The 14,330-nt window shown below is 36.4% G+C and overlaps 1 protein-coding gene across 1 annotated transcript in view; it reads right to left on the minus strand.

The window, feature by feature from the left end:
- Positions 1-1,408: 1,408 nt before the first annotated feature.
- Positions 1,409-14,330, minus strand: part of Sirt2 (Sirtuin 2) — a 39,605-nt gene continuing 26,683 nt past the window's right edge. The window contains exons 5-8 of the mRNA XM_069842962.1: positions 13,768-13,891; positions 8,174-8,366; positions 4,292-4,478; positions 1,409-1,988 (exon numbers count right to left, since the gene is read on the minus strand). Coding sequence (XP_069699063.1) covers positions 1,863-1,988; positions 4,292-4,478; positions 8,174-8,366; positions 13,768-13,891 — 630 coding nt within the window. The 3' untranslated portion in view covers positions 1,409-1,862. The remainder of the gene's footprint in view (positions 1,989-4,291; positions 4,479-8,173; positions 8,367-13,767; positions 13,892-14,330) is intronic.

Below are 14,330 nucleotides of genomic sequence, written 5' to 3' on the forward strand. Positions count from 1 at the left end.
TAACAGCATCAACTACCCCACGAGCACTTTTGCACAATGAAGCCTTTTTTTTTCTCTTGTACGGAGGAGGGACTCGAAGGCTTACACTGCAGCCTGAGGCTTATTGTGCTTGAGTAGCACAAGTACATCACTCTGCACTGTGAATTTAAAGCATGCTATGGTATGGATGATGATATGTGAATTAATGATGGCGAAATGAATCTGAGGTCCAATGGCAAAAGTTACCCAGCAATTCTGCTTCAATTGATTGAGGGAAAACTCCGGAAAAAACTGCAACCAGGTAATATGTCCCAACCAGGATTTGAACCTGGGCTCACTTGTTTCTAAAATTCAAGTGAAAGCACACATAGGCATGAAATTATGTGAAATGTATGCCAGCACAGCTTCAGATCAATGTACAAATCTTATAATTGTTTTTTCTCTGCCTCTGTGCAATGTCACATTTGCGGTGAGGACAAAAGGAGACGGCAGGAAGGTTGTAATGCTTTTAATAAGCTGATATCCACGATTAAGATTAAGCCACTTGAAATTTAATAGTCATTGACCGGCAGAGATAAGATGTAAGATCTGTAGAACATGTATATATCTAGTGCTGAAGAGTTAACAGTGAAGTTATTCTCTTTCTTGCTTCCCAATATTTGAAGGTGATATCTTGAAAATTCTGGAGTGCTGCGCAATGCTTCAGATATTCCATACCTATTTATTCATGTAGGACATTGAGTCAATGCTAAGTAGGCGTATTGGGACTGAGGAGTGTGTTTTTGTTTTGCTGAACTTCGAGACAATATTAACTCATTTGAAGTTTGTGTGACGCTAGCCTGCATATATATTTTCGTTTGATTTTTCAATTATTTTATTTCTATTTCTGGTGGTGTAGAAGAGAAGGTCTGATTGCCTTAACTACTGTAGATGGCTTAACTTCCCACGATGGGAAGATAGTGCAATCCAGTAAGCAGGACACTGGAAATTACAAATTACAAGAAACAAACGGAGGATGGAGATACCTGGTGGGTGCTTCTGAAGAAAGCTAAGGCCCACCATGGGCTATCAAGGCGATGATGAAGATGATGTTCATCTATGATTTGTGCGCGCATGTATGCATTGCATAGGGATATTGGTTACTCCTTATCTTAAAAGCCAAATAACAGTGTTATGTACGTTCACCTGCTGCAGTATTAAATTGTGTTAAATAATTTCCCTCTCCACTGACAACCAGAGTTATAGCATCTCTCTCACAGCACTTAGCACTAGTTCTGTCACCCAATTCCTGATGGGTACACACTAATAACCAAACGAGAAAACAATGTGGAAATTCCTGAGTGTCATGGTAGTATTATAAGTGTTAGAAGTAACTTGCAGTCTCACAGATCTTCGTGAATATCTTGTAATAACCAGATACATGTACAAAAAAGTTTAAGTAATAATTTATTTCACTAGTTTATTTATATTTTTTTTCAATAAATTAGTTACACAGAAAATTTATCCCATCTACATACATAAACAGCATTTTTAAGCACTCATATTACCCAAAGCCCATAGTTGATATATATTTATATACAACTATGATTTTTGTAACGTGTAGTTTATTTACTTATTTATATTTATCACAACTTCTGTACAAACGTAGAATATGACAATTGATGATTCTCAATAGCGCATTCTTTTATACAATTTTATTAGCAAATTTTTAGTTCATATTATTACAAAAAATAATTACGACTTGCAAAAGAAAATACAAAATGTCCTAAATTGAAAACAAGACTGAAAAATTAGTTATTACATCATAAGAGTGGATTTTAAAAACTTGTTACAGTCCACTTATACTGTATACAACTTTATTACACTGCTTATATATTTTGTGTTCACTTTTTGACGGAATCTGATTTTTCTTCAGAAGAAACTTTCTTCTTTTCTCTTCTTGCAGCTTCCTCCTTCTGTTCTCTATCGATTCGGTCATGTTCTTGTTTAACAAGTTGTCTTAGCTCATCCTGTAACAGACGAGATATTGATCACTGCATATTGCTTTACATAGATTCTGAGTTTTCTGATGCCTAAGCTTTACTACTTCAATAATAATAATAATAATAATAATAATAATAATAATAATAATAGTAATAGTAATAATAATAATAAATAATAATAACAATAATAATAATTTATTTTATTTATTTATTTATATTTAATGTGCTGTACAATAGCCGTGGTGAATTACAGTTCAGCACAAATATAACAAAAACATAATACAAAAATAATTATTACACATAAATACAATTACAATTAATTACAATAATGACGATGAATGGATAAATAATGGATGACTTTAAAATACGTAACTAAGAATACTATGAGACAATGATAATTGAGTATAATGCCTGAAAGAATACATAAATGATAAATCGTTGCCAAGAGCAAACTAAGTCTGTACATTGAAGGGATCGAATTCGCAGACATGCATGTTGGCATTTTTAATGCATCTGGAGACTGGTGAAAGAAATTTCGAATTTCTAATATAGAAAAGTTTGTGGGCTCTCATATCTTTTGTTGGAATACGTAAGGTAATATTGTTTAAGAAAGAGTCACAGGATATAGCACCTTTGAGGACTTTACAAAAGAACAGATAATCTAGTTCATGGCGTCTAGCATATAGATTTTGACAATTAAAATATTCACATTTTCTCTCATAACTGTTCCCGAATTAATGGGCAGAAATCTGAATGAACATAAAGATATAAATTTTCTTTGTATATTTTCTAATTTAGCCGAGTCCGTAGTTGAGTTCCAAGCTACAGATGCATATTCGAGTTTCGATCGCACCAATGTATAGTAAAGCATTAAAAGAGAATCGGGCGTGGAAAAAGAATAAGTTATTGACCGTATTATTCCTAACATTCTGATTGCGCGATTGTAAATGTTAGTAATAATAATAATAATAATAATAATAATAATAATAATAATAATAATAATAATTTATTTATTTAATCTGGCAGAACTAAGGCCAGTAGACCTTCTCTTCCACTCAGCCAGACTCTAATTTTAATTAATCAGCCACTAGATACTTTCCAAAATGAAAATTACAAGCAGCAGTAGTGATGGTAGAAGCAAGGATAGCAGTGATCAGAGAAAGACTGAAATAATTACTGTACACCTATACTGCAGACAGTAAAATTGTCTTTTCTTGATATTAATAGTGTTGAATATATGGAAAAAAGTGTGAAGTAAGTTTGTTGATACTGAATTGTCACCATAGTGTGCAATGCTTAATTTCGCACAATTAGATTGTTGCTGATACACCAATATCTGCAAACAGCAAGTCCTAACGGGCAAAAAAGCATTACAGAGCATTCCCTGGCATTCTGTTCAGGTGTCTAGGTGGCAACCAATACTGTAATAGCCTGTTGATGTGTCGTGATAAACTCGCTAGTTGAGGTGATTTAAAGTGCATGCGCCTGGTCTTCCAACGTTGATCTTGCAGCTAACTTCAATTAAGACCGTCTTCAATACTCAGACCTTAATGAAGGTATCGATAGTAGCCAAAATGGCACCGAACAGGGGGTCAAATTACGAATCTGGCTGGACAAAAGTTGTTGTTGTTTTCTAATGCCAGGCGTTTGACAATAAAGTCATTTGACCTCTTGCACTCCAATATTTTTCAAAGATATTATCATGGTCAGGCACTGAAGCACAGATTTTTAGGTGTTCCGAATCCCTTTCTTGGTTTGAGTTGCACAATGGGCAGTTAGGGGACTGATATATTCCAATTCTATGCAGGTGTTTGACCAAACAATCATGGCCTGTTGCCAATCTAAATGCAGCTACAGACGATTTTCGTGGTAAATCGGGAATTAACTGTGGATTATATTGCAGAGAGTTCCATTTTTTCCCTTGAGATTGTGTTAACAAATTTTGTTTGTTGAAGTCGAAGTATGTAGATTTAATAAATCTTTTCACAGAGTAATACGTAGATTTAGTAACAGGTCTGTAAGTAGCATTGCTGCCCTTCTTTGCTAATGCATCCACATTCTCGTTTCCCAGGATTCCACAATGGGATGGTATTCATAGGAATACAATTCTTTTATTGAGTGATATTAATTAGAGCATTTTCGTTATTTCTGCTGTTTGAGATGAAGGTGTGTGTTTAGAGACTATTGATAGAGTAGCTGTTTTGGAGTCTGACAATATAACTGCATTCTTAAATTTATTGATGTGGCATAGAAGATTCCTGTAGACAGAAATTACATTCTACTTAAGAGAATAGTTACCAGTATTTTGTTTTTTGTGTGTAGTAACTTACCCCCCATCCAAGTTTATCTGCCAGCACCTGACATCCTTCATCACAGTCTCCTTGCCATAAAACATCACGGAAGTTTTTATCAGAATCAAAATCCATGCCAGAACTCATTCCCAACATGGCCATCAAGCGATCTCTCTGTCCAGCTTTCTCTCGATTAATCAGCAAACGTGGACAATTTGTTGGTACTCTGTAATGAAACAAAGAAATCACCATATTTGTAACTTTGGTAGCATGTTAGCAACAAAAATGTGCGTAATTCTTGTTAAAAGCATGATAAACTTACAGCAGATGACTTTTTATAAAAGTCGAAAATATTCGTGAAATATAACTTAATGTGATATGTGAAATATATAATTGTAATGTGATGTGACAGAATTCATTCTGTACTTATACTTCGATAAGTTGCTGACTGAAACCATACAACCTTTTTATTGTAATTCCAACTTATCTGAAACTAAATATGACCTTCAAACTTACAGGAGAGAGATTACAGGTATATGAAATAATCTGATATTATTCAATAATAATATATACGAGGTTCGTCCAGAAATTAAGTTTCCCTGAGGCTGTTTAGAGAAAGAAAACACGATTTCAGGGAAAAAACATTTTAGAACAGATACAGCAATTGTTGAGCTATTTTTCAACATATTTCCCATCTGAATTAAGACATTTGTCATACCATGGGATTAACTTTCGCATCCCTGTGTGATACAAGTCTGTACCTCTCTGTTATTGTGAAAATGCTGACCAGACAGGAATTTCTTGAGGTAGTAAGAAAAGATGGTAATCGCTGGGAGTGAGATCTGGGCTATAGGATGGCTGTTGAAACACCTCCCAGCGGAACTCCTGCAGAAGATTTGTTGTCCACCGATTACATCTTTTCTTACAACTCAAGAAATTCCTGTCTATTCAGCATTTTCACAGTGACAGAGAAGTGCAGGCGGCTGGCACACACTGTTTCTGATCCCAGGAGGCATACTTCTCAACACAGGGATACAAATGGTGATCCTTACGGTATGACAAATGTCTCAATTCCAATTGCGAATATGTTGAAAATTAGCTTAACAATTACTGTATCTGCTCCAATAAACCTTTCCATTAAATTGCATTTTCTTTCTCTAAACAGGCCAGGGAAACATACTTTCTGGAGACGCCTCGTACTATCAATTACAGCTGCCAGAGGATAATATGAATGTCTCATGCCATTATCGACTATTTTTCCATAAATCTTTACAACAATCACATTGCTCCTGATCTTCCAGTCATGTTAAACAACACAATAATCCCTTTTGCTTCCTGTGTTAAAAACCTTGGAGTTTACTTTGATACGCATTTAAACTGGAATAACCAAGTAACCCATATTACCAAAAAAGTGCTTTCCATACTACATTCCTTAAACAGCATTCCAAAATTCCGTAACACGAGTCTTAGGCAGGATGCCTTAGACCACTAACTACTAGGTTATTTAGTGTTGATGGAATTAGTGATAGGGAGATTGTATTTGGCGAGGTGAGATCGAGGATTTGGCATGTGTTTATCTGACATTCGACATACAGTTGGAGAAAGCCTCGAAAATAAACCCAATCAGGTAACTAGACGAAGTGGGAAGTTATTAAATGCTGTTTCAATTACATGTTTTTCTTACCTATGCGTTTTTTCTTTAGACCCCCATAAAACGTACAAATGGAGTTTTACTGTAACAATTATGATACAAAATTCTGCATACACGCACACACATAGGACATGGAATAAATCACTTTTTCAACATCATAAAATCAATTTCTGTATATATCTCCTTCCCTCTGCCTCTCTCTCTCTCTCTCTCTCTCTCTTTTACATCCCCATACTCTCCGCACACCAACACAACACCACCAGTGAGAGGGAGGGACGAAAAGATGAGAGAAAGAGCGAATCATCTATTAAGACTAGTTCTATATTTACAAACTTGCCCAATGTGCAACGCAAACCAAGGCAATGGATCCGGAACACCTCAAAATCTGTGCTTCATTGGCTGACCATGATAATATCTTTGAAAAATATTGGAGTGCAAGCAGGGCTGGGCAGTATTTGAAATACATTTGTATTTTGTAATTTGCAAGGATTTTAGAAAGCATTTTGTATTTAAATACATAAAATTGATGTATTTTGTATTTCAAATACTCAAAATACTTTCTGCTTCTTCTTGTCCTTCAAGTTTTGGATTTGTATTTGAAGAATGAACTTCTGTCTTATTTACCTACCCATTTCAGATGTGCTAGCCCATACACTTAGTTTTCTTGCCACAACTGATTTCCTTAATGCCATAAAGAAATCTCCAACAGCATCAAGGAGCCATCACCCAACACTTGCTAAGTGTTCAGCATTATGGAATGGGTCTAGGAGAACTAAATCCTCAGAAATTATATCAGATGTCTTGAAATATTCATTAAAGGTTCCTTGCCCAACTCGATGGAATTCTGTTTATGGCTAAAAAAAATTGCATTTCAAACATGACAAACAGTATATGCGAAAAACTGGGATTGCCAACCTTCAAAGATATTGAGTTTCAGTACCTTGAAGAATATTGTGCAGTTCTGAAACCCATTGCTGTAGCCCTTGATTTAATGCAAAATGAGAAGACATGCTATTACGGCCAACTTTTGTCCACATTAATTTCCCTCAGAAACAGATTACATATTCTGTTCTCTAGTAATCTACACCATTTATTCCAAGTAACTCCAATCCTAATAAGTTCGCTTTCATCAAGATTTAAAACTATGTTTGATCTGACCCCAGAAGCAAATTGAGTTATTTTGGCAGCTTACTTGCACTCATTATTTAATATGAGATGGCCACTTGACACTTCCTCACCAAATGATAAGAACAGAATACAGAATATGTGTGTGAAATCAGCTGAGCAGTTCCCGCTACACCTTTGGTCAGTTCAGACGATGAAAACAATTTTTATGTTTTCAACTCAAGTACAACAGACTTTGAAAAGCAAAAAGAAAAGAACTTGTCTACTGCGGAGTATGAGCTCATACAATTCTTCAATGGCAAAGGGACAACCCTGTGCACTCTAGAGGATTAGCCAACAGAGAAACAAGCTTTTATAAAGTATAATACAAGTTTGTGTTTCTCTGGGCCTGTAGAAAGACTGTTTTGTTTTGCAGGATTTATTCATTCACCAACAAGGGGATCCTTACCTGATGAACTTTTTGAGAAACTGGTTTTTTTTAAAGGGAGCAGTAATTATTCATATGTAGCACAATTTCATTGTTGACTGGGAAAAGGAAGAATGTTCAGTTACAGTGTTTACATAAAACTTCGAGATAAAAATAATTTTAATGTTAATATAATATTTTAGATTTTCGATAATATTCTTATTTCTTTATATATTGTGTCGGGTATTTGAAATACAAATGTATTTTGAGTATTTTGTATTTGAAATACTTGGATGTCAGTATTTTGCCCAGCCCTGAGTGCAAGAGGTCAAATGACTTTATTGTCAAATGCCTCGCATTAGAAAACAACATACTGTATTTACAAACCATCCTAAATATTGTATGTACGTGAATACACCGTGCATATTTTTTCTGGAATGTAGTGAAGAAAAACTGGGGTCTATGCATTATTTGAAACACAAATTATAGCCAATTTTCTTTTTAAATTTTATTTCCTAAAATTAGGGTGCATGGATTATTCGATGGCGCAGAGTATTCACATATATACAGTAATTTACTTCTGCATTCTTACTTTTGTTCATTTAATAATAGCATCAATAGTTGTCTCATATTAAGGATACAGGTCTACTGCAAATTTGGGAATACTGAAATATCTCCACAACATAGTTGATTATATCACATCTCTGCATACAGAAAGTCAAGAATCAAGAAGACATACTTGTCTATTAAAGAAGCAAATGGTTGCACAGTCAATGATGAGCCCATGATGATTAGTAAATCACATTTTGCAAAATCTTTTTGAGCATACAAAAAGAATCGTGGGGGTAAATTTTCACCGAAGAAGACAATATCTGGTTTCACAATGCCGTTACAATCTTCACAAGATGGAACAACATCTTCAAAGATTCTTTCTGAAAAAGAAAAAAAAGAGCACGTTTTATACCATTACAAATTTTATTGAAGTAATCACACTGACTTGAGATCATCTACACGACAAAAAATAAAAAAGCAGTCAAGAAATATTTCATATACTTTTCTACTTTGTATGGACAATTTCAAGTGAGAAACTCTTCATGAAAATTTTAATATCCAAACAATGATACATCCAATGACAATTATCTAGATCCCAGCATTACTTACATCTTACAGAATGCTGTACTTTCGATTTTTTCATAAAAAATCAATTTCCCTTGGTAAGGTTTAAATCCATGACAGACTACTTCGGCACAGAGGTAAGCAAAGGAACTATTAGACCACCAGTAACAACAACTACAACTATTATAACGTCAATTTCAATGTAATTGCATCTGTCCAACTTAAGTTTTGGTCTAATAAAATTCCTTAAAATGCCATAAAACATCCTAAAAAAAACCGTACATAACTTATATCTCAACATTACTACAAAAATATGCTCTCACAGTAAATTTTTTTTTAGTTGGTTATTTAATGACGCTGTATCAACAACTAGGTTATTTAGCGTCGATGAGATTGGTGATAGTGAGATGGTATTTGGTGAGATGAGGCCGAGGATTCGCCATAGATTACCTGGCATTCACCTTACGGTTGGGGAAAACCTCGGAAATAACCAAACTAGGCCAAGCGGGGATCCAACCCGTACCCGAGTGCAACTTCAGACCGACAGGCAAGAACCTTAACCGACTGAGCCACGCTGGTGGCCTACACAGTAAATTACGAGCACAGTCTAGTACATACAGTCACGAAGCTTGAGGTGATTTTTTGCATTTCTTGAGATTACAGCATTCCAAGCGGCTAGTTACTAGGAGTATTAGAGACAATAGACTATGCCGGTACTATTTGGCATTTTTGCTTGTAAAGGCAAGTTGTGTAAACTGTGAAATGTTCGTTACTGGTTGTGATAAATTTTAATAACTAAAATACTGGGTGTTCATTTCAAAGTATGACATGACGTCACTGTTGTGAGTCAGCGATTTGAAGTGAGTTTCAGCTTTTATGTCAGAGAAGCTGCCTATTATTCAAGGCGTTCAATCTGAACTTGAGAACGTGTACGGTATAACTTGAACGTCGTAGCAATAGATGGCGGTCTGTATGGTCTATGTGCTACCATAACCTCTTTCGAACTGTATTTTGCGTGGGCAAATCATACGCAGGTATTTGTTATCATCGGTAACGGCAACATTCCACAACACAAATCAAATGCTCCATGTCCATGTTGACTGTCGAAGTTAATGTCAACAAATACGTAAGTAATCGTCTTAACCCTCTCCACATAAAGAAAAAACTCATCTCAGTACATGTTTCCAAACATTTCACATTCCTGCCACTATCGGCGTTACCGTACGTATCGGTAAGTACCTTTCAGAATGAACGCCATACTTGCCAGGAAACTTCTCTGGCACATAGGTAATACACCTCTGCGAAAGTGTAGGAAGATTGAATTCTCTAGGCTCATCGGCTAGCCACATGATGGCATACAGCGAGCCGTGACACACTTTGAACTGAATACGCAGTAGAATAATTCGAACAATAATATCGTACAAGGAGTACACATTTGTAAGGCTGTTTCAGATAAAGAAAAGTAGAAGAGTACAGGTTCAAAATAGGCCTATTTAACACCAGAGACTTTCAATGTATTGCTTAACTACATTAGATTGCCCTTAAGAGAGAAATGTGTTTTTAGATTTAATAGTAAAGTATGTTCACTTCTTATGGATTACGAAAATCAAATATTTAGTATTTTTGATGGCAATGCTCATAAACTTAAATGTGGATCATTAATTGCTAAAACTCTTCTGGATATACCTGGATTCCCACAAGACTAATGTGAAGAAACTAAACTGTTGCTTTTGAAGATATTTGTCAGATATTTTATTGAACTATATAATTAAGTTTCACAATGAAATGCTTCAGTCTAATCGAAAAGAACACTAGGTATTTAAAGATTTGTCATCTAGGCTGCTAAAATTTCTAGAAAAATCATCATTGGGTCTACCTACACCTTTCAGTGGATATGTTTTTGTGTGTACACATATTATTATTTTTATGTATTATTTTATTAGAAACATAGAAAAATTAAGTCTATTGTAATAAAATTGATTGATCACATTTTATTTTCAATTCTGGTGTGATTATTATTGCTTAACCTCATCCTACTTTGAGAACTAGGCCTACACTACAAATACCGGTACACATAAGTTACACTCATTAATTCATATTTCCATTATTATTATTATTATTATTAATATTATTGTTATTTTGTTGTAATGGTAGCTACAAATTAATATTTTATTAGTTTCGTAGTTCATTATTGCCCCACTCATTAAAGGTTGTATTAAATTTAACTTCTTTTGCGTAAACACACAAAAACAATATTATTACTATTTCTTGTATCTTCGAGTTTATGGTGGAATTTAATATATTTCATGAAAATAATAAATAAACCTTACGGAATATGTATTATATGACTTTCTTGTGTTAAATTCTATCGTACCTGGTTTACATGTTTCGACCTTTTATGGGTCATCCTCAGAACTGTTCTGTTCTTCCGAAGTGATACAGTGTTAAAAGTTCTGTAATCAAGATGTTGTTGTTGTTTTCTAATGCCAGGCGTTTGACAATAAAGTCATTTGACCTCTTGCACTCCAATATTTTTCAACGATATTATCATGGCCAGCCACTGAAGCACAGATTTTGAGGTGTTCCGAATCCATTTCTTGGTTTGAGTTGCACAATGGGCAAGTAAAACGGCAAGTTGTAGCCGATTTAAGTGAACACCATATTTTAACGTTTTGGTGGCTACTTCATTCACACACAACCCTCAGAATGTCTGGAGGACCACACCTGCTGTTGGTCGACAGGTCCATTGGACCTAGCTGGGAGATCTTGTTGATCACCAGCTTTCCCTCCTTAAGCCACTGGAGGACGATTTTAGTGCCATAGCAGGTCAGCACTAGGAACAGAAAAGTAGAAAGAGGAGGAAGGAAAGTGAAATGAACCCCTAGGCCTCGAATGCTCTAATGCCGTCGGGGTCGAAGAAAGTAAGAGTTCAGTCAGAGGACTGGATAGGAAAGGGTAAAGAGGGAATTAGGTATTGAATAGAGGAAAATTATAACAAATTCAGTCATTAACTCATCAAGCTGACCAGTGCTAATTGATGAGTAGCCCCTCCCTTTAGTTCAGCTTGTAAAATTATGCTTACTAACAGCTGCACCACAGGAAGGTAGGGATGGGACATTGGGTATTTGTCCAGGTTGGTTCCTTAAAGCCTTTAATGGGAAGGATTAATGGCTCTCCCCCCTGTATCCGACAGATACCCTTTTGCAGCCGTAATCAATATGTAAAATAAACCTTATGTATTTAATAATATATCAATAATGGCTGCAAAAGGGTACCTGTCGGATACAGGGGGAAGAGCCATTAATCCTTCCCATTGAAGGCTTTAAGGAACCAATCTGGACAAATACCCAATGTCCCATCCCTGCCTTCCCGTGTGCAGCTGTTAGTAAGCATAATTTTACAAGCTGAACTAAAGGGAGGGGCTACTCATCAATTAGCACTGGTCAACTTGATGAGTTAATGACTGAATTTGGTATAATTTTCCTCTATTCAATACCTAATTCCCTCTTTACCCTTTCCTATCCAGTCCTCTGACTGAGCTCTTACTTTCTTCGACCCCGACGGCATTAGAGCATTCGAGGTCTAGGGGTTCATTTCCCTTTCCTTCCTCCTCTTTCTACTTTTCTGTTCCTAGTGCTGACTTCCTATGACACTAAAATCGTCCTCCAGTGGCTTAAGGAGGGAAAGCTGGTGATCAACAAAATCTCCCAGCTAGGTCCAATGGACCCGTCGACCAACAGCAGGTATGGTCCTCCAGACATTCTGGGGGTTGTGTGTGAATGAAGTAGCCACCAAAACGTTAAAATATGGTGTTCACTTAAATCGGCTACAATTTGCCATTTTCAAATCTGTGCTTCAGTGGCTGACCATGATAATATCTTATTGGAGTGCAAGAAGTCAAATGACTTTATTGTTAAACGCCTGGCATTAGAAAACAACAACAACATATATCAATAATGGAAGAAGTTAATTTTTCCAAAAGAACTTAATAACGAAAGTAAAATACAGGGTGTCCACCATGAACCTGACACATTTGAAATTGCTGTATAATTCATACTGCTTGGGGTAAAAAGAAAAGAATGCATGCAATATCAAGAGTAACTCACCAAGTTTTATTTAAAAAATCAGTACACCTCAACATGAGATCCTCTCGTTGCACGAAGAACATCTAGCCTGAATTCTATTTCCTCCCAGGTCTTCTGAAGCATCTCGGGCATAACGGAATTGACGGCATCTCTTGTGCGGCCGCGTAACTGTTGAAGATCACGAATTTTGTGGTCTGTATACACTTTGTTCTTGACATATACACACAAGAAAAAGTCTAGAGGGGTAATATCCGGTGATCGAGGTGGCCATCTTGTCGGTCCATCACGCCCAATCCAGCGACCGGAAAATTGTGTGTCGAGAAATTCTCGAACGATCAGGCTCCAATGTGGTGGGACGCCGTCCTGTTGAAAGATGACGTTTGGCTGCAAATGCATTAACTGAGGCACAACAAATTGATCCAACATGTCGAGGTAGGTACTGCGCGTAACTGTTTGTTCTGCAAAGAAAAAGGGGCTGATGATCAAATTGTGCATCTGTAGTTCTCGTCCCGCTTGTCGAACTGACTTGCGTGGACTTCGTTCATACGCCTGTCTCACTGCTGCTACACGCTCCTCTGAAACGCGCACATTACCGCCACCATGCAATTTCACCACACTTCCCGTTGCCAAAAAGTGCTGTTTCCATGTCTTAATGGTGTTCCGTGATGGTGGGTCCTTCTGGAACACGCGCCGAAAGTTGCGTTGCACTTGAATCACCGAATTTGTTTCAGCATGCCACCAGATCACTTGTGCTCGCTCTTGCGCTGTCGCCATTTTGACTTAAGCTACCGCAGCGCCATGTACAACCTCTCGCGCGGGTTTTTAAAGATAGCCAACGAAATTTCCACAGTTTCTCTACATATTGCAATGCATGTTACCAACTTATTTCCATTCATTGATTTTTGGCAGCCAAATGAAATGTGTCGGGTTCACAGTGGACACACTGTATATTCTGTCGTCTGCTAGGGAAGGGGTCTGTGTTGAACTTGTTAGTCAGCCACTAGGATCATTACTATCGCCTCAACTGTCAATGGATATATATTCCCTATATATTGAGCTTCGTGACTGTATATACTATCCTGTGTTAGCAGTATGGAGTTAATATTGTTTGGTTATATACTAGAAAGCCTACCTTTCATCCACTGAAGTCCATATTCTCGCTTGCATTGAAGACAGTGAGACGTATGGAAAGTTCCATGGGCTTCAACAATCTTTGCTTCAGGGACACCTGCTACTCGTTCTAGTGTATCAATATTCTGTTTCACATGAACACTGACAATTAGACATAAGTGACTGAACAGCTAAAAGCCATACAGCTTGAATATATACATAGGTTGATTTTTTAGTTCTGGCAACTATTTTTTTCATTGCATGGTAAAACAAATTCAAATGCTAAATAAAAAAGTGGTCTTCTAATGGAACCCAGCCCACTGTGGACTGAACGGTAACGAGAAAGCAGATATGTTAGCAAAGAAAGGAACTAAAATCAACTTCAAAACAAATTTCAAGTTCCCATACGAATCAATAAAACGAGTCATAAAAAGAATAAGTAACAGCAAACAGGCAAAACATCAAAATTCAAAATGGAAAGAATCATTCAAAGATCCAAAACTAATTCCTGATCTACCTCGAAAATCTGCCGTGGCCATGTTTAGATTGATTACTGGTCATGATTGCCTCAGTAAACACCTCCAT

This window comes from Periplaneta americana, chromosome 13 (assembly GCF_040183065.1).
Source record: "Periplaneta americana isolate PAMFEO1 chromosome 13, P.americana_PAMFEO1_priV1, whole genome shotgun sequence".
Classification (NCBI taxonomy): domain Eukaryota; kingdom Metazoa; phylum Arthropoda; class Insecta; order Blattodea; family Blattidae; genus Periplaneta; species Periplaneta americana.